Below are 19,175 nucleotides of genomic sequence, written 5' to 3' on the forward strand. Positions count from 1 at the left end.
TCTTATTAGAGAGTGCCTAATACAGAACTTCAAAAAACAGAAAACTTTGGAAAATACCATTTTTTCATTAGACTAAAAACAATCTGAAATTTTAACATACGATCTGTATAAATTAAAATGAAGTAAGCTAAACTATTATCATGTGAATGAGTGCATTTGTTTATGAAATATGAAATGAAGATGGCACTAACGACTAAAGAGGTAATAACTTAGTTAGAAGAAGACTCAGATTGTGAAAATGCTGACTCATTTAATGTGGTTTATTTGCCGCCGAGATTAGATTAGAAAGTTTCTGATGTAGAAGACATTGATGATAATATTATTTGTGAAGAATCAAAAAAATCGGTTATTGCAGGTACATATGAAATACAAGTGATTGGGAATTCTGACGATTCTGATTATGATATTCCTTTGAACCACAGATTAAACGTTCAAAGAAAAAACCAGGCAAAAATAGTAAATCCAAATGTGTCTTAAGTTGTAACAACAGATACTCATTCGTGCTCAGTAGTAATTCAACATCAGTCTGATTGATATTTAGACAATATAAAAGCCAACCATCAAGGCAAGTTATATATTGAAGTTTTTTCACTCTTTTTTGATAAAAAAAGTAATTGAGAGCATTCTATATTTTATAAATATTTATGCATCCCAGAATAACCGCCACGATTTTGAAATGAATAACATAGATTTAAAAAAAAAATTATTAGCATATGTATATTATCTGGTTTACACTCTGCTTCGAGTTGATATGCATTGGTCAAAGGATGAGGATAAAGAAGTGCACATTATAAGAGAAAGCATGAGCCGACATATATTTATATTTATAATTTATAATAGTGAAGAAACCGCTACATCAGTGTCAAAGTAGGTACATGGACGTCAATCTAAATTTGCTTTACCAGATGAAACCAGATTCGACAATATTGGCCACATTACAAAAAGAGACGATGGTGCAAAAATGTAGGATGTGCAAAAGTAATACTATTTATTTATGTAAAAGGTGTAGAATGCATCTACACCCCGAATGTTTCGAAAATTTTCACTTTAAAATTTAATTTACATTTAAGATACAATATGGTCCTTTATTAAAAATTGTACTGTTTTCCTTAAAAATGAGAAAAAAAAATCTTTTCGGTTGTAAATTAGTCTTAATTTATGTGTTTTTTTTTTCTCTATAAATAATCACTATACAAACAACTAGTGAAAAAATTCACAGAACAAAATAAAAATTTGAACTGTTTGGGAAAAAAGAACGATAATAGCGTTAAAAGATGAAGCAGGTAAAGAACACAGAAATAAGAAGTTACTAACAATCATAGAAAATTACTTACTACAAGGAATTACACGACCAAAGGAAGTAAAAACAAATGAAAAAATAATTAATGTAAGCTCAGAATTTATACCGAAAATCACTGAGTGATAAAGAACACTTGGTAAACTAGGTAAAGCGACAGACAAGGGCGGAAATATCATAAACATGTTCAAGAAAGAAGAAGTAATACCCAAATTAAAAATGATAGTCAATAAATTAATGTCTAACAGATAAAACTATACTGAACATAATATGGGAAAACGCATTAATTATAATCTTATAGAAAAAAGAGAGACTCCATAGTACTGAAAAACTACAAACCAATAAGCTTACAAATAAGCTAAAATTACTTACAAAAATTATCACAATCAGATTAAAAAATAAACTCGAATTCTGCCAATAGAGCAGACCGCATACAGAAAAGGGATCCAGCGTATATGACCACCTTTTAACAGTTAAAATCCTTATCGAAAAGATGACAGGATATAACTTACAAGCGCTACATATGGTTTTTGTCGACTACGAAAAAGCCTTTGACTCCATCAAACACTGGAAAATCGTGAAGAGTTAAACACTGCATGCTTATAAAATTCTCCTCAACAACATATATATATATATATATATATATATATATATATATATATATATATATATATATATATATATATATATAACTGTTTGGGAAAAAAGAACGATAATAGCGTTAAAAGATGAAGCAGGTAAAGAACACAGAAATAAGAAGTTACTAACAATCATAGAAAATTACTTACTACAAGGAATTACACGACCAAAGGAAGTAAAAACAAATGAAAAAATAATTAATGTAAGCTCAGAATTTATACCGAAAATCACTGAGTGATAAAGAACACTTGGTAAACTAGGTAAAGCGACAGACAAGTGCGGAAATATCATAAACATGTTCAAGAAAGAAGAAGTAATACCCAAATTAAAAATGATTAATGTCTAACAGATAAAACTATACTGAACATAATATGGGAAAACGCATTAATTATAATCTTATAGAAAAAAGAGAGACTCCATAGTACTGAAAAACTACAAACCAATAAGCTTACAAATAAGCTAAAATTACTTACAAAAATTATCACAATCAGATTAAAAAATAAACTCGAATTCTGCCAATAGAGCTATAGAGCAATATATATATATATATATATATATATATATATATATATATATATATATATATATATATATATATATATATATATATATATGACAAAGCAACTTCACAAGTACACATTCATGAGAAGATCAAACCATTCCCAATAAGAGGAGGCAATCGACAAGGAGACTTTATGTTACCACAATTGTTCAAATTAACGATGGAAAAGATTTGCAAAATGCTGAACTGTAGGAACTACGGAATAAATAAGCAAGGATTAACAATCTGTGATACGCAGATGATATAATCTTATTTTTAGAAAGTGTAGAAGATTTGAAAACCATGGGATCAAGAGCTAGAAAGAAAAATCAAAAGTGATAAGCTCTGATGATAAAAAATCAGAATAAACAAACAAGAAATTGCAAAATGTTACCGAATACATTTATTAACGACAAAAAATACCAATAGGAAAATAAAATAAGGATATCTCAGTAAGCAGCAGAGTGAGATTGGTGTAAACAGACTTTGATAAAATGAAATCATCATTCAATTTAATCCTCGCTTGTCCCATGCTGGGCATAGATCTCCCTCATAATTTTCCTTCTGTTTCGATCTTGTGACAGACAACCTCTGCTTCGGTAGGCATTATCTCTTGGTCTCCATTCCAGTATCCGCTTTCTCCATCTGTTATCTGTCATTTGAACCACGTGACCTGACCAGTTCCACTTCACTATTCCTATTCTCTCTACAGCATTAGCCACTCCTGATGTTTGGGATCTTGTCTCGCATTGAAACGGCCAACATAGGGCGCTCCATCACCCTTTTAAGCCACACGGATTTTTTTTCTGTTCTACTTGTCATAGTCAACGTTTCCGCTCCGTAAGTCAACACTGGCAAAACACACTGATTTAAGGTTTTTATTTTAAGATATATTGATATGTCGAACGGTTTGAAAATGTGGTTCAACTTGCCGAAAGCTGCCAAAGTCAGTCTTATACGACAAAGGGCCTCTACGGTTTGGTTATCTTTTCCTATGCGAATTTCATGACAGGCATTGATAGGCCATTACCTGGTCTATGGATATTGTTCCTACGCATATCTTCGCTGACTACAAAATTTGTCATCATTTGGGTTTAAGATATATTTATTTTCAATTCCCCTTCTAGCTAGGAAAGGTAGAGTTGATTTAAAAGTTCTTTGGCCTCATCTATCCTATTAGCTATTAGCAAAATATCATCTGCAAACCTCAGGTGTCTAAGCTTTTTCTCCATTTATGTTTATGCCCTAGTCGGTCAGTTTTACCCTTTTACATAATATATATTCCAAAACCGTAGTGAACATTTTCGGTAATATGGAATTTCTGAGTTTGACGATTACCCACTCTAACGCTAGCTGTTGCTATTTGGTATATGTTTTTAATTATATTTATATACCGATATTCAATTCGACATTCCATGTCGAAAAATGAACATACATCCTAACAAATGAGAAAATTTACTAACATTTGGAAACAAGACTATAACTCAAAGACAGAACGAAAGTAGCTAATGCAACAGAAAGAATCACTAAGCTGAAATGGGACCACACTAGACACATTGTAAAAATAAAAGACGAACTATTTAATGGAAAAATCATTAAATGGAGACCTAGGGATGGAAAATGAAGAAGACCCATAACCAGCTGGCACGATGATCTAAAAAAGATAACAGGTAAAACGTGACTGAGTTGAATAGCAAACAAGAGTAAGGAAACAGTTAAGGGAGGCCTATGTATTTAAATTTGTTTAAATTGTTGAGTCAAACTGATTGATCGCTGGTTAATCGTGGTGGTAAATAATTTATCGATAGGGTGAAGAAATAACTTGTTTGACGGAATCTCTTTACACGTTCTCTATTGTGCTCTTATGGCAATACAGATTGAACGAATTTAAAACGGAACATACAATTTAATATATGTCTGTTTCAACTGCATTTGAAATAGTGGACCAATATAAAACTTGGACAAAAATAAATCCATACCCGGTGATAGACATTGTATAAAATATCGTTCAACTATCTGTCTCCTTTAAAGGAAAGAGGAGCTTGCCTAATAGTCGGAGAGATAGAGCCGAAATTTTGAACTGATCAGTAATATGACATTTCTCTATTGGAATATATTCATTGTAACTGGGTTAAGACTTTGCCTTACAGGCGGACGCCCCTCGTGGTACAGGGGGTGGCTATACAGGGATGAAGTTGTAATTTTTTTCGGAAAAATTAACGATCGATAATATGGCTGAAAATTTGCCCAGAGTAAGATCTTGGTATAACTAGACGAAATCCCAAAGGGAGGACGCGAGAGTGGATACATAAGGGGTGGCGGACAGGGATGAAATTGCAATTTTTTGGGGAAAAATTAACGATAAGTAATATGTCCGCCATTTTCATGGCTCATTATTTAGCCCCTAAAAACCAGAGAGCCATAAAACGGGGTCAAATGTACCACTTGCCTGCGCATTTTAGGTCTCGGTAACAATTTTCAAACTGATTTTATTATGATATTTTTATACCAATTGATTTGAAAATATGTATGCTCACTTCTGTTACTATTCTGAAAAGCGTCAAGTAGAGTTTTCCTCAAAATTTTCCAAAACAATTTCCGTAAATGAAAATTTTCGTAATTTTTTGAGGTAAAATCTAATTTGTAGAATCCTTTCGATTTTCTGTCAGTTATACCATGAATTTTTCCAAAAATTTTAAAACGATTTTTCCGATAAGAAAAAAAAATTTAGAAAAGCTTTAAAAATTTCGTCATTTTTCTCACTCTCACTGATGTCATCACATTCATCATCTTCGTCACTTTCACTTTCAATAATATCACATTCATTATCTGCTTCATTTTCAATCACTACTTCTCGAATTGATTCTGGCATCTGAGGTCCACTAAACCATTTGAATTTATATGTTTCATCTTCAAACTCCCAACCATGTTCTTCAACAATCAATTCTGTTGGTACTTTTTTATGAGCATTTGTCCAAATATTTTAAATATAATGGGTCGCAGTAGATGTTGGTGTAATTCATCTTGACATGGTGGTAAGCTTGAAGCATCGAAATTTTTTAGTTTTTTTTTAAAAGGCTCGTTCATATCATGCAACTTATACTGCCGGTTAAATAGTGAAAATCTGACATCGTTTACTTTTCTTTTTGGAATTGTTCTCGTCAGTCCTGTTCCATATAAGTGACATATGAAAGTTTCTAAGGTTTCAAAAACTTCATTACAATCGAAGTCAGTTTCACCAAGTTGGATAAAAGCATCTTGATACTTATTACATTTAGCGAATGCGTCTAGAATTACTGATCTAAATGGAACGCGCATCATTATTGTTTTAATATTTTAAAATAATAATGATGCAAAATTTATGTCCAAACAGAATTTGTAAAATTATAATTAACTAATGAAAAAAAAATTCAATCAATTTGAAAGTTAAAAAAAATATTGAAAATATCTAAGTACAAAGTAAATTTCAAAACTTAAAAAATTGATAATTCCACTATTAAATTGATTTTTATTAATAATTATTTGTAAAATGTTAAAGGAATTCTACAAATTGAATTTTACCTATTGATAAATAGAAATAATATATTTTGTATTTGATTATTAATGTAATAATAAATCAAATTTTTCTTATATCTGAACAACCATTATTTATGCAATATAAATTTAAAAACCTTTTTATTGTAATAAAAAATAAGTAAAATTACTATTTGTTATACCAAAAATATTTAATAGTTAACATTATAAAATTACTTTAATTTAATAAAATATCAAATATCAAACATTTATTCAATTAAAAATTAATTCGTAAAATATTTATATTTAAGAAAAAAATGTGATTTGTAAAGTAAATATGACTAGTTTGAAAAAAAAAACATTATCATAATATAATTTTAAAACTACAAAATATTCTATAAAAGATTCAGACGATGACGTAGAGTTTTATCAAATGTTTTAGAAAAGTTTTTCTAATTTTTTTTTCTTATCGGAAAAATCGTTTGAAAATTTTTGGAAAAAAATCATGGTATAACTTACAGAAAATCGAAAGGATTCTATAAATTAGATTTTACCTCAAAAAATTACGAAAATTTTCATTTACGAAAATTTTTTTGGAAAATTTTGAGGAAAACTCTACTTGACGCTTCTCAGAATAGTAACAGAAGTGAGCATACACATTTTCAAATCAATCGGTATAAAAATATCATAATAAAATCAGTTTGAAAATTGTTACCGAGACCTAAAATGCGCAGGCAAGTGGTACATTTGACCCCGTTTTATGGCTCTCTGTACCAACCCAGCTGTCCGCCCTTTTGGATTTAGAGTTTTAAATGGCTAAATAATGAGCCATGAAAATGGCGGACATATTACTTATCGTTAATTTTTTCCCAAAAAATTGCAATTTCACCCCTGTCCGCCACCCCTTATGTATCCACTCTCGCGTCCGCCCTTTGGGATTTCGTCTGGTTATAATTTTCAGCCATATTATCGATCGTTAATTTTTCTGAAAAAAATTACAACTTCATCCCTGTATAGCCACCCCCTGTACCACTAGGGGCGTCCGCCGGTAAGGCAAAGTCTTAACCCAGTTACAATGAATATATTCCAATAGAGAAATGTCATATTACTGATCAGTTCAAAATTTCGGCTCTATCTCTTGGACTATAAGGAAGCGATAAGTGGTTTGACAGCATAATAACTGCTTGTGTAGTCTAGTTTTCACAGTGATTCTAGGCAACCTATTTGGGTGGAGTTTTGACTTGTTCTTGAATGAATTCAGAATCCAGCAGCCCGCTGAAGTATTGGATTTTTATAATATAATTATTTGACAACCTTTTGTTGGCCAACCACCTAGAGCGGAGTTGAGCCGAAATACATTGATTTCGTATGTTCCGTTTTAAATTCGTTCAATCTGTATATGGAAACATACTGCCTGTATGTTTTTACAACTTTAAACACTATGTTAAATTTTTTACGCTAAAGAAGAAGACTAAAAGACTAAAGAAGACGATTTCTTCTTTTAATATTAGTGACCAAATCCTAAAACAATCTACCGAAAATTTTGCGACTAGGTTTCTTTTTACAAAATAAGAGCAGCTCCTTCCAATTTTCGCTTTTAACAATATGTTTTTAATTTATATTAAAAAAGTTTGTGCGCAAAAACATATATTTGTCTGGATAATGGAGGTCTAAGGTTCATCAGACTTAAAGAAAAGATTGCGAATCCTACGTGTCAAGGTTTTCAGAACAAAATTCAAAAACTATACTGTGACAAAATAAAAATTTTGTCTACTGTTAAAGTTTCGATATTCCACAAAAAACAGATGCTTTATATTTTAAAAGATTCTGTTTTATTGCAAACATTAAATTGGCATGAAGTAGAACAATTTTATATAAATAGATTTCCAATTCATCACAAAACTGACGTACTTGTCAGTCATTTTTATTATAAAATATATTACCTTATTTTACATATTAAAAATAAACCTTCCATCAAAAATACTTTCCTTCAATATACTTCCAAATACTAGAAATTTATAAAATATTTATTTTTACATATTTTAGAATAAAAAGTAGGTATTTCCATTTTTTTTTCCAAAAATGTTTCAACATAGCTATCTTATCTTGTCATTAACTAATTCAGTGATGATGATATAAAGTTAAAACATACTGACAACAAATTTTAATGTTTCTTGATAACATACAGTTTTTTGCTCTGTTGTTAAATTTTGAATTTGGTCTTTACCGACTTTTCATTCTCAGGCCCTGAATTATGTTTTTTTTTCTCTCTGTACTTTTTAACAAAAATGTAAAGTTTAAAGTTAAACAACACTGTTTAACTTTAAAGCAAAAAAAGTTGAATTAATTATATTTTTTCAATATGATACTGTTTCCATAAGAGATTACAAATTTTAAATATTTTTCAATCTAGTGATATAGCAACAAAATACGATAAGTCTACTATAAATCTAGACCCCTCTACCATTAGCATGCTTTAATAAAAATATGAACACCAATCGAATAGAAACGATCAATTATTTTAATATATACATCTAACATATTATATATATATATATATATATATATATATATATATATATATATATATATATATATATATATATATATATCGCGGTTGTCCTTATTGAATAATGTCCATAATTCATCTCAGATATTAAAACTATTAGAAAAGCATATTTTAGTTATGTTTTTTGAAAAAATTATATTTGTTATGTCGTAGAACTATTATCATTATTACTATTTCCTTCAATTTTGTATAACTTATATATTAATTAAATGTACTGTTTATAATTAACTCAAAATCTAACAATAAAAACTTACTAATTCTGTTTGTCTGTAAATTAATTACGCAGTGTAATAAATCAATGACATATCAAAATATGTATTTTATTTTTTTAAGTATATCAGGAAAAAAATGTGTTATAGCTGTATAGATCGGTTCGTGTACAAAACATTTCTGATTTAATCCGGTCTCCAGTTTACTACTATCTAACGCCTTTCGATAGGGGTCAATGGTATGAGTGACAACCAGCAGTAAGATCTCTTACCGTACCACTCATCCATCTGCCGACCCGATCCAGTCGCATATTCTAAGTTATGTTTTGAGGGTGCACGCCGAAATTTAAACCATGAAACCTCTAGGCTATTCACGATCCAGAGCATGACTAAAGGATCAATACTAGTAAATGAACATCTTTATTTAATTTGTTCCGTTTATTCCCAAATGCACACCACTTTTTTGCATTAAGAGTATGAGCTTTTATTCATAATAATGAAATAATCTTTTCAATATATTGTAACGAACGAGCTTATTTCGACGTACCCCATGTAACGGTTGCATCTCGAGACGATGATGTGTGTTCGAGAGTGTTCCCGATGTATCGATCGGGCGAGAGATCGGTGCGTCAATACAAGTGAAAATAGAGGTGGACTACTCCAGATTGCTCTAGTACATGATAACTTATATTTATAAGCAGCAGCAAACTTATAAATATATTTAGATAAATTAGAACCGCTTGTTTTATTGGTAAAACGCTACAGTTGGTGTTGCGGTGTGAGCTAATTTATTTATTTAAAAATAAATTCAGCAGTGACTTTTGAACTTTTAAAAACTTTTGTTCGTCGGGAAAATCCGCGTAGTTTGTTAGTGATTTTCGTAAGAAAGAACATTTGTAAAATACGTGTGTGCCTGATCAAAGATGCTGCTGGTAGAACTTTCAGTAAAACAGTTGCGAAAGCAACTAGAAGAACGCGATGAAGGATGTTCTCAACAAGAATGGAGATAACCCGGAGACATTCCAGTTTCAATAAGCATAAGAAGCAGTTTTAACGAAAATAAAAATTGTTTTTCAAATGATTGAAGAAACTTCTAGAAAGAATGATGAGAAAATTTCAAAATGTTTCTCAAATGATCGAAGAAACTTCTAGAAAGAATGATGAGAAATTTGAAAATGTTTCTCTAATGATTGGGGAAAACTCTAGAAAAAATGACGAGAAATTCGAAAATGTTTCTAGAAGATTCGACGAGACTTCTCAAATAATTAAAGAGGTATGTAGTCAGAACAATGAGAAATTTGAAGAAGTTTCTAGAAAATTCGATATGGTAGAAGAGAGGATCAAACAGTTAGGGAGCATGATAACTAATACGAAAGTGCTACCACCAGTGAATGCAGTAGTTTTAGATCCTGTAGTAAAAGTATAATCACCGAGAGACGAAACGACACATCATGTGAGATTCAAATTGCCACCATTTGATTGGAAGTCTTCTTGGTCCATATACTTTAGACAATTTGAAGCTATTACGACAGCCAATCATTGGACAAAACAAGAAAAGGCTGTTTCCTTAACTGCTGCTTTACGAGGCGATGCTGCGAACATCCTAAGATCTATTCCTAAGGGTCAAGAAAAATGTTACCAGACTTTGTTCACTCGACTAGACAAACGTTACGGAGATGCCTATCTACAACAAGTCTACTAAGCGCAACTGAGAAGTAGAATTCAACAAGCAAGTGAAAATTTGCAAGAGTTTGAAGCAGATGTTGCTCGTATAGTGCGGTTAACTTATCCAGAGGCACCAGACAACATTGTGGAAGAAATTGCTGTAGATACCTTCGTCAATGGGTTGAAAGACAGTGAATTACAGAAAGCTTTACGTCTAGCAAGACCGAAAGGTCTAGATGAAGCGCTAGCTATTGCCTTGGAACATGACACAGCTAGTCAAACTTCACGGAGCCATCAATTGAAGAAGGCGACGAACCAAACAATGAACGCCTGGAAGAAGTGGTACGAAAAGTAGTTCGTAACACGATGCGGAAGAGACGCGAGACCATATGTTGGAATTGTGGTGACGACGGTCACATTCGCCGTATATTGAAAGAAAATAATAAAACAGTCAGAAAGCTAGAACAGATCGAACACTGGACTGGAAAAAGTACTTGGCCTTACCCAATAGGTCATGCACTAGAAAATCTGGATTGGAAGATTGTCAGAAGCATGCTTGAAGTAATCTTCCGAGAAACCGGCGTACGATTTACTGTTGTTGCATTAACCCGAAGAGATCGTGTTCTTCAAAGTCAGTAAACTGTTATTTCTTCTTGAGGGGTTCATGCAGAGCTGGAGAGTCCTGTAGATTCCGCCATCCTGGACCTATATATAGAGTTGCTGATCAGGAAGCTCATATCTAAGAGCGGAGCAGTGTAACAAATAACCTTATTTCGACGTACCCCATGTAATGGTTGCATCTCGAGACGATGATGTTTGTTCGAGAGTGTTACTGAATGTATCGACCGGGTGAGAGATCGATGCATCAATACAAGCGAAAACAGAGGTGGACTAATCCAGATTGTTCTAGTACATGATATAGAACTTGTATATATAAGCAGCGCTGATATTAGTTTAAGGAGTTTTTAAGATATTATCGTACTGTAAACTTAGAAATAAATATATTTACATAAATTAGAACCGCTCTTTTATTGGTAGAACGCTATAATATCTATAATGGTGTAACTACCTAAATAGTGGAGAAACAAACTAGATATAATGTATAGTATGGAAGTTTCACTTTAAATTTTTTGATACACCTTTGATATGTTTTGGATACTTAATGATATTTATTACTCTGCATATTGTTTTACAGATTACCTCGATTTATAGTGAATTTTATAAATTATATAAAAATGGAACAAATAATTCAGATAGGACAACATTTTCATTGACCAAATTACGATGAAACCCAACTTTAAAAATAACTGGTATAATTATAAATAATATACAATGAACATATTGTTATTATCGTAGTGTATTTGTATATTTTTCAATATTTTAGACTGCCCAAAAGGACTGATGTAAATATTCGATCAAGTAAATTCTATGGATGTCCATAAAATGAAAAAGCAATAAAAGGCACTGGAGGGGTAAACAAACCCCTACCTGTGCTTGCGTATGGGAAGGGAGGGTCAGCTGTACAATGTTAGTTGCTGTCACCAGATGGGGCTGGGAATTAGTGACGCCTACCGATGAAGGAACTCCTGATTGTTGGTCGAGAGTTGTCGCTAGAGGATCCACTTTACACTTCTCCTCCACGATAGCGTCCATGGCCTGACTTCAAAATACCTGTCAATACAATAATATGAATTAGTTATAAAAATATTAAGAATAACAAATTAAGAATAATATTTCATAATTAGTTATCATTCATTTTTACAACTTTTAAATTATTAAACATCTCAATTATTAGTCAATATTCGGTACATGTAAATTACGGTCATTATTTTATTATTGTGGCTCTATATTTTAACCCACGGGAACTACACTTTTCTCCCTCCACCCTCATTCCAATTAAACATTAAGAATTTATTGTAACAAAAAGTAAGCATTAAATATTGATGTATATTCTTACAAGTAACAGATATATATATATATATATATATATATATATATATATATATTTTATAACACTACAGAATCGTGTTGAAATATCGGGACTGTAAAATACAAATATCTACATTTATTTTATCAGTTCGATATTTCTTTGGTTATTTACTTTTTCAACTTCATCAGAAACATACTACAAAATTAACTAACAATTCATTCATGTTTTATGAGAGTTCAAAGAAAACACAAAATATGAAAGATATTTAATACTGACAGAAATCTTAACTAGTTTACCATCCGCAAAAACAAAAACATCATTAGAAAATCAAGGAGTATACGAGATTCCACGTGGGGACTATGACAAATCGTACATCGGACAGACCAAATGAAAAAACCATGTTAGACGAAAAGAACATCGAATTGCCATCGAAGGAGAGAAAAAACGTAGTCTCAGAATAGAAAAAAAAATCGCAACGATCTAAACCAAAGAAAAGATTCTAATAACAGTATTGAAGAAAAAGACAAAAATAAATTAGGCAACAAGACCGACTTGTACGACCCCTCCTACCTATCTATGTACAGGGCTAATCACAAGAAACACTGACAAGAACCGTTCGAGAGATGCGCGCCAAGATCTTCTATATACCTAACCGCCAGGAGAGTCGTTATATTTCAAGCATCAGCAAGAAGCTTTACTACCTGACTTGACAATGGAGAGTTCGATCTTACTGAAACGTTGTCCAAATAATGGTTTTTCTCAAAACCAAAATTATACAACGCGGAGTCAAACCTTTAAAACCACTGAAAGGGTATATATATGGCTTTAAGATATTCGCCCAATACACATCTCATGTCCATCAATTTTTCAGTTAAAAAATTCGTGTTTAAAACTACAAGGATATTACCATCTTTTGTGACACAAGTATATACTATTTATTTTATGAAATATTTTAATAGCCACATTTAATGTTTCTTTGCTTCAAAGACGTTCTCAAAATGTAGGTACTTATGTACATTAAAAAGTTATTAGAGAGTAGGCGCAAAATTTCAGGCCAATGCTTTTTAAATGCATTCATTTTTTTTAGAATCCTGAGAAAACTAATAAGTATTTTTAAAGAAATTTAAACGCAGAATGAAATATTACATTATTACCGAGGGCCGAAAGTCCCTGAAAACTTCTATAATGTTTATAATGCTAATAATATAATCTTTCATTCTGCGTTTAAATTTTTCAAAAATATTTATTAGTTTTCTCAGGATTCGAAAAAAATGAATGAATTTAAAAAGCATTGGCCCGAAATTTTGCTCCTACGCTCTTAAATAAAATTTAACTAACGATAAATTTGGTAAAGGAGAGCGATTATAAATTCATAAATTTATTTTAGCATATGAATAAAAATTTATTTACTCAAAATAACTAGGGTAGATTTTAAAATTGGTTGTTTATTTACTTTAATTATTTTGTAAAAACTGCATTAGATGAAGAGTGAGAAGCGATTCCTCAGGAATCAGTCAGAAAGTTACTTAGAAGATTGCATGAAAAGTGTAATACAACCCAGAGGAGGAAATACTCAGTATTAATTTTGATTTTTTATGTCAATTTACTTTTATATTCATTACATAATGACTCATACATAGCATATTTTCTCACATAAAATATTAAGTTATCTTTGTTATGTTCTTTAGTTACTTACTTTATAAATATTGGTGTCATTACAATAAAAATTACTTCTGTTCACAAAATTTTACCTATAACTACATATATGTGGATAGAGACTTGCCAAACAGCATAATCAAAAAATATCTTATTTTACTTTTGAGACGATTTTTTTGCTCGCAAGTGTATATAAATATATATATATATATATATATATATATATATATATATATATACATAATATTCTTATAAGTAATATTGTAGCAAACAGCATTATCTATCGTGGCTGAATGGATCAAGCAAACCAAAGCTATTACAAAAAAAAAATTTCAACATGTTGATAAATATTTTGATGAACTTTTATCCAAATTATCCTAAGGAGAGTGGAAAAAATATTGCGACGACCCCATTTTTTTCGACCGTTATTTTATGGAAAAGAAACCAGTTCTAGATTTAATTCTAGATGAATTAATAATACATATGCAAGAAGATAATGACAATGACAGCGTGGTTTCTATGGAAAATAGCAGTTAGAAGACAAAAGACTAACCTCGTGGACTTTAATCTTACCACACTACATTTTACAGAACATTCGTAATTTAGAAAATTGTTTCCATGTAAGAAGTTCCTTTGCAAATTAAGCTAACATTCTAAAAACTTCAATAACTATACCAACTGATAGTTTTCTACGCAGATGGAAAAACCGCCAAGTCTCAAGCTATATTTGACAAGTAGTACTTCAAAATAGTAAGAACTTGGATACATATTAATTAATACTAATAAGAACAACGAATTATACGATTATCAAGTTTAGGCTTTAATTGTCGGTGTTTTGTAAAAATACACTGTTATCGGGATTTATCGACCGTTTTAGTTAATTATTTGATGCTGACATCTTCTGAACTGCGGCAGACATTATCTGCATCTAAACATGAGGTTGCATTTAAATTTCGAACACGTCCTAAAAATTCCGATAATATTTTCATTCCGTTTAAAAATTAAAATTCTAAAATTAAAACATTGTTTAGCAAAAAATAAATAAACCTATTTTGGATAACAGAGGTCACATTTGTTATACTGTCTTAAATTTTTGCTTGTTTTAATACTATATATTATACTATTATTGACATCAAAATGTTTCTTGTACTTTGAATCAAATTACCATAAGAATGATATAAACATGAATTTAAATTTCCCTAAATTTTATTAAGAGTGATTAACTTACCAAAAACTAAAAAAATATTTTTGTTTATAACCAAATTATTTTGATCATTACCTATCTTAATACTTTGTCTTTAATTTTCTGTAAATACATTGGATATGTTTATCTCATTCATTAAATAAGGTGATTAATTTTATTTAAATTGGTATTTCTGATTTTATCTAGTAACGTCAAAATAAAAATAAAACAAAGGTATTTTCAATTGATCGAAATAACCCAAATTCTCCAACTGATACGAAGATTACATACTGTATAGAGCGTAGGCGCAAAATTTCGGGCAAATGCTTTTTAAATGCATTCATTTTTTTCGAATCCTAAAAAAACTAATAAGTATTTTTGAAAAATTTAAACGCAGAATACAAGAATACATTATTACTGAGGGCCGAAAGTCCCTGAAAACTTCTATAATGTTTATTTTAATAAGTTACAGGGGTGAAAAAAAAAGAGAAAATTTAGTGTGATTTTTAATATTAAATATCTCATTCAAAAAAACTTTTTGTTTATTCTAAGGGACTTTCGGCCCTCGGTAATAACGTAATCTTTCATTCTGCGTTTAAATTTTTCAAAAATACTTTTCAATAATAGTTTTCTCAAGATTCGAAAAAAATGATTGCATTTAAAAAGCATTGACCCGAAATTTTGCGCCAACGCTCTTATACAGGGTGAGTCATGAGGAACTTTACATACTTCTACCATATGTAGAGTCCCTCAGGGAGCATATCATGTGGCCACTAAAAAATGTCAACTCCTCTTCTTTATTAATTAACAGGGTGATTTGTGTAATTGACCATTTATTTCATTTTACTGTAGTGTTTATACGGCTCATTTGATTTTTTTAATTTTTGCATGATACAGTACACTACTATCAAGCATTCGACTGGTATTAGCTAAACTAAAAAATTCCAGGACTGGCTTTGGAAAAATTAATTTAGGGATTCGTATTAAATATTACACCCTGTATATATTTTTTTTAAAATGCAATAAGTGATTTTCAAACTACATAAATAGCCAATGAAAACGACATATGCGACAATGTTGTCGCACATTTATTAAATTTTTAGTGAACGATCAAATCAAACAAATGTTATAAATTTCAAACATTTTAATTGAAATGATAAACTGAGTCACTGCACAACAAAAAACAGTAACTACTAACAATAACGAAGAACAATTTAAAAAAAAAACTAAAAATATGTACATAGTTATGATAAACCCATAAATTAGAACTGGAAAAGATACAATAATGGTAACAAAATAAAAATAATTCAAAATAGATTTTCGAAATGGAACCCTGCCGCCTGTACACATTTTTGTTGCCGAATTGTTAATTGACGTATTGAATTACGGATACTCTGGGGATCGTTGCTAATAGTATTACAACAATGTATAATTCTATCAATTAATTGTTGTCGGTTATTAATATTCACTGCGTAAACTAGTTGCTTCAATCGTCCCCAAATATGGTAATCAACGGGATTGAAATCAGGGGATCTTGAAGGCCACGAAATAGGACCTGCAGGTCCTATCCACCTGTTGCCATAAACATTATTGAGATGTTGTCTCACTGCCAGTAAAAAGTGTGGGGGTGCCCCATCATGCTGAAAATACATCCCTCGGATAGCAACGTTCGCGTTGGCAAGCAAATTCGGCAAAATATTTTGTAGAAAGTTCAAATAGACCTGCCCTGTTAAAGGACGATCAAAAAAGTGAGGACCTACTAATTGGTTATTTATGACACCAATCCACACGTTAACCGAAAACCTTAACTGAGAACGACGTTCTCGAATAGCATGGGGATTTTCTTCTGCCCACACATGTGAATTTCGTGAATTATTTATCCCGTCTCTGGTAAATTGGGCTTCATCTGTAAATAGTGTCCTGTATAGCGTTGGTCGATTATTGTTAATCCATCTACAAAATTCCAACCTATCGATCTCATCTCCAGCATGTAGTCGCTGAACCATTTGAATGTGATATGGGTATAGATTATTTTTTTGTAAGACTCTACTTACTTTTGATTGAGTAACATTGAGTTCTCGACTTACTTGTCTAGTGCTTATTGTAGGGTTCATAGTAACGGCGTCCATAATGTCATCTTCCTGCGCTTCATCTACATGTCGCTCTGTTGTTCCACTAGGAAAAGTGCCATTTTCTCGCAAATAATTAAAAACTGACCCAAATGTTGGATGACTGGGAGTTCGACGATTAGGAAATCTCCTGCGATATTCTCTACTAGTAGCCCTACCATTCCCATTACAGAATCCATAAGCAAATATTATGTCTGCATATTCTGTGGTCGAAAACTGATGTGGCATTTTAAACGAAAGTAACAAAAGCTCTACCAAAACTAACACAATGTACTTAACGTAGATATGACAGAAGAAATATGTATTCTTGTACACATAAATAACAATTGATAATGACAATAATGACAATGGGTATAAAATATCAAGAAACGTCAAACGGTCAACGCCAACCTTCATTTTAAACTTTTTTAGATTTATTTTTATTTAGTACAGTTGATGCAATGTATTATTATTTGACATAAAATTTTAATCATTTACAATCAACAAAAACTAACACATACAAGAGGTTTGACTTTTTAATCAATTTAATTTATTATTTATCGAAAATAATGCCCCAATACGATCTATGAGTAAAAATTTAAAATTGAAAAACAATTGATTCTATCGTAGAGATAATACAAAGTGACAGTAAAGATGTTAATTTTCTACGTATTAGATTATGTTGTAGGAACTCATTTTAATTAAAATGTTTGAAATTTATAACATTTGTTTAAATTAATACCTTATAATTTGATACTTCATTATGGTTGTTCTATTTTTGGTAAGATTTGATCGTTCACTAAAAATTTAATAAAAGTGCGACAACATTGTCGCATATGTCGTTTTCATTGGCTATTTATGTAGTTTGAAAATCACTTATTGCATTTTAAAAAAAATATATACAGGGTGTAATATTTAATACGAATCCCTAAATTAATTTTTCCAAAGCCAGTCCTGGAATTTTTTAGTTTAGCTAATACCAGTCGAATGCTTGATAGTAGTGTACTGTATCATGCAAAAATTAAAAAAATCAAATGAGCCGTATAAACACTACAATAAAATGAAATAAATGGTCAATTACACAAATCACCCTGTTAATTAATAAAGAAGAGGAGTTGACATTTTTTAGTGGCCACATGATATGCTCCCTGAGGGACTCTACATATGGTAGAAGTATGTAAAGTTCCTCATGACTCACCCTGTATATTGAGAATGTATGGTAAACAAAAAAAGCAACAAGGTAAACAAGGTTTATATAGAAACTGAATAATATAATGAATTGTAAAACTTTTACTAAAAGTAAGTCTAAATTTCTTAGGTTTGAATCTTTAGAACCAAAATCTTTAGAAATTAGTTCTTTTTAGATTGTACATTTCAAAGAAAACGATTGGCCTCGAAGACATTTGCACTAGGGTGTATCGAGCAAATAAAAGTTGGAAATGTTATAACTAATAGCATGAAAAAGGTGCTAGTGTTATTAGCTAGGTGCTAGTATTATATATCTACTAACTCGATCTATTATCAATTAAAGAAAATTTAAACTGTTGTCAATTACAAATTTAAACGACACTTAAAATTTTAATTGTTTATTTAGTTTTTCCATCCCCTTTGGAAATTCCTGCAAAAGTTCTATTTCTTCTAATAACTGCTATTCGAAAGTTCATAATACCAATGAAATAAAATTTACATCTTTTTGCCACATTATTTTGCAATATTTAAAATTATTTTTCCTTATTTTTTTTTTAATAATATTAATAGAATAAATCTTCTTCTTTTAGAATCTCTCCGTATATTTAATATACCTATTTATTTTCTGACTTATATTGTTGCAAAGTTATTTAATTTGGGATAAACAAATTAAATAA

The 19,175-nt window shown here is 30.7% G+C and overlaps 1 protein-coding gene across 5 annotated transcripts in view; it reads right to left on the reverse strand.

Moving 5' to 3' along the window:
* CrebB (Cyclic-AMP response element binding protein B) overlaps positions 1-19,175 on the reverse strand; it is a 107,041-nt gene that overhangs the window by 55,948 nt on the left and 31,918 nt on the right. For 4 of the 5 annotated variants that reach the window (XM_072523444.1, XM_072523442.1, XM_072523443.1 and 1 more), the window contains exon 2: positions 11,922-12,104. In XM_072523444.1, coding sequence (XP_072379545.1) covers positions 11,922-12,086 — 165 coding nt within the window. In that variant the 5' untranslated portion in view covers positions 12,087-12,104. The remainder of the gene's footprint in view (positions 1-11,921; positions 12,105-19,175) is intronic. The other variant, XM_072523445.1, reaches the window with a different exon arrangement.

This window comes from Diabrotica undecimpunctata, chromosome 2 (genome assembly GCF_040954645.1).
Source record: "Diabrotica undecimpunctata isolate CICGRU chromosome 2, icDiaUnde3, whole genome shotgun sequence".
NCBI classification, from domain to species: domain Eukaryota; kingdom Metazoa; phylum Arthropoda; class Insecta; order Coleoptera; family Chrysomelidae; genus Diabrotica; species Diabrotica undecimpunctata.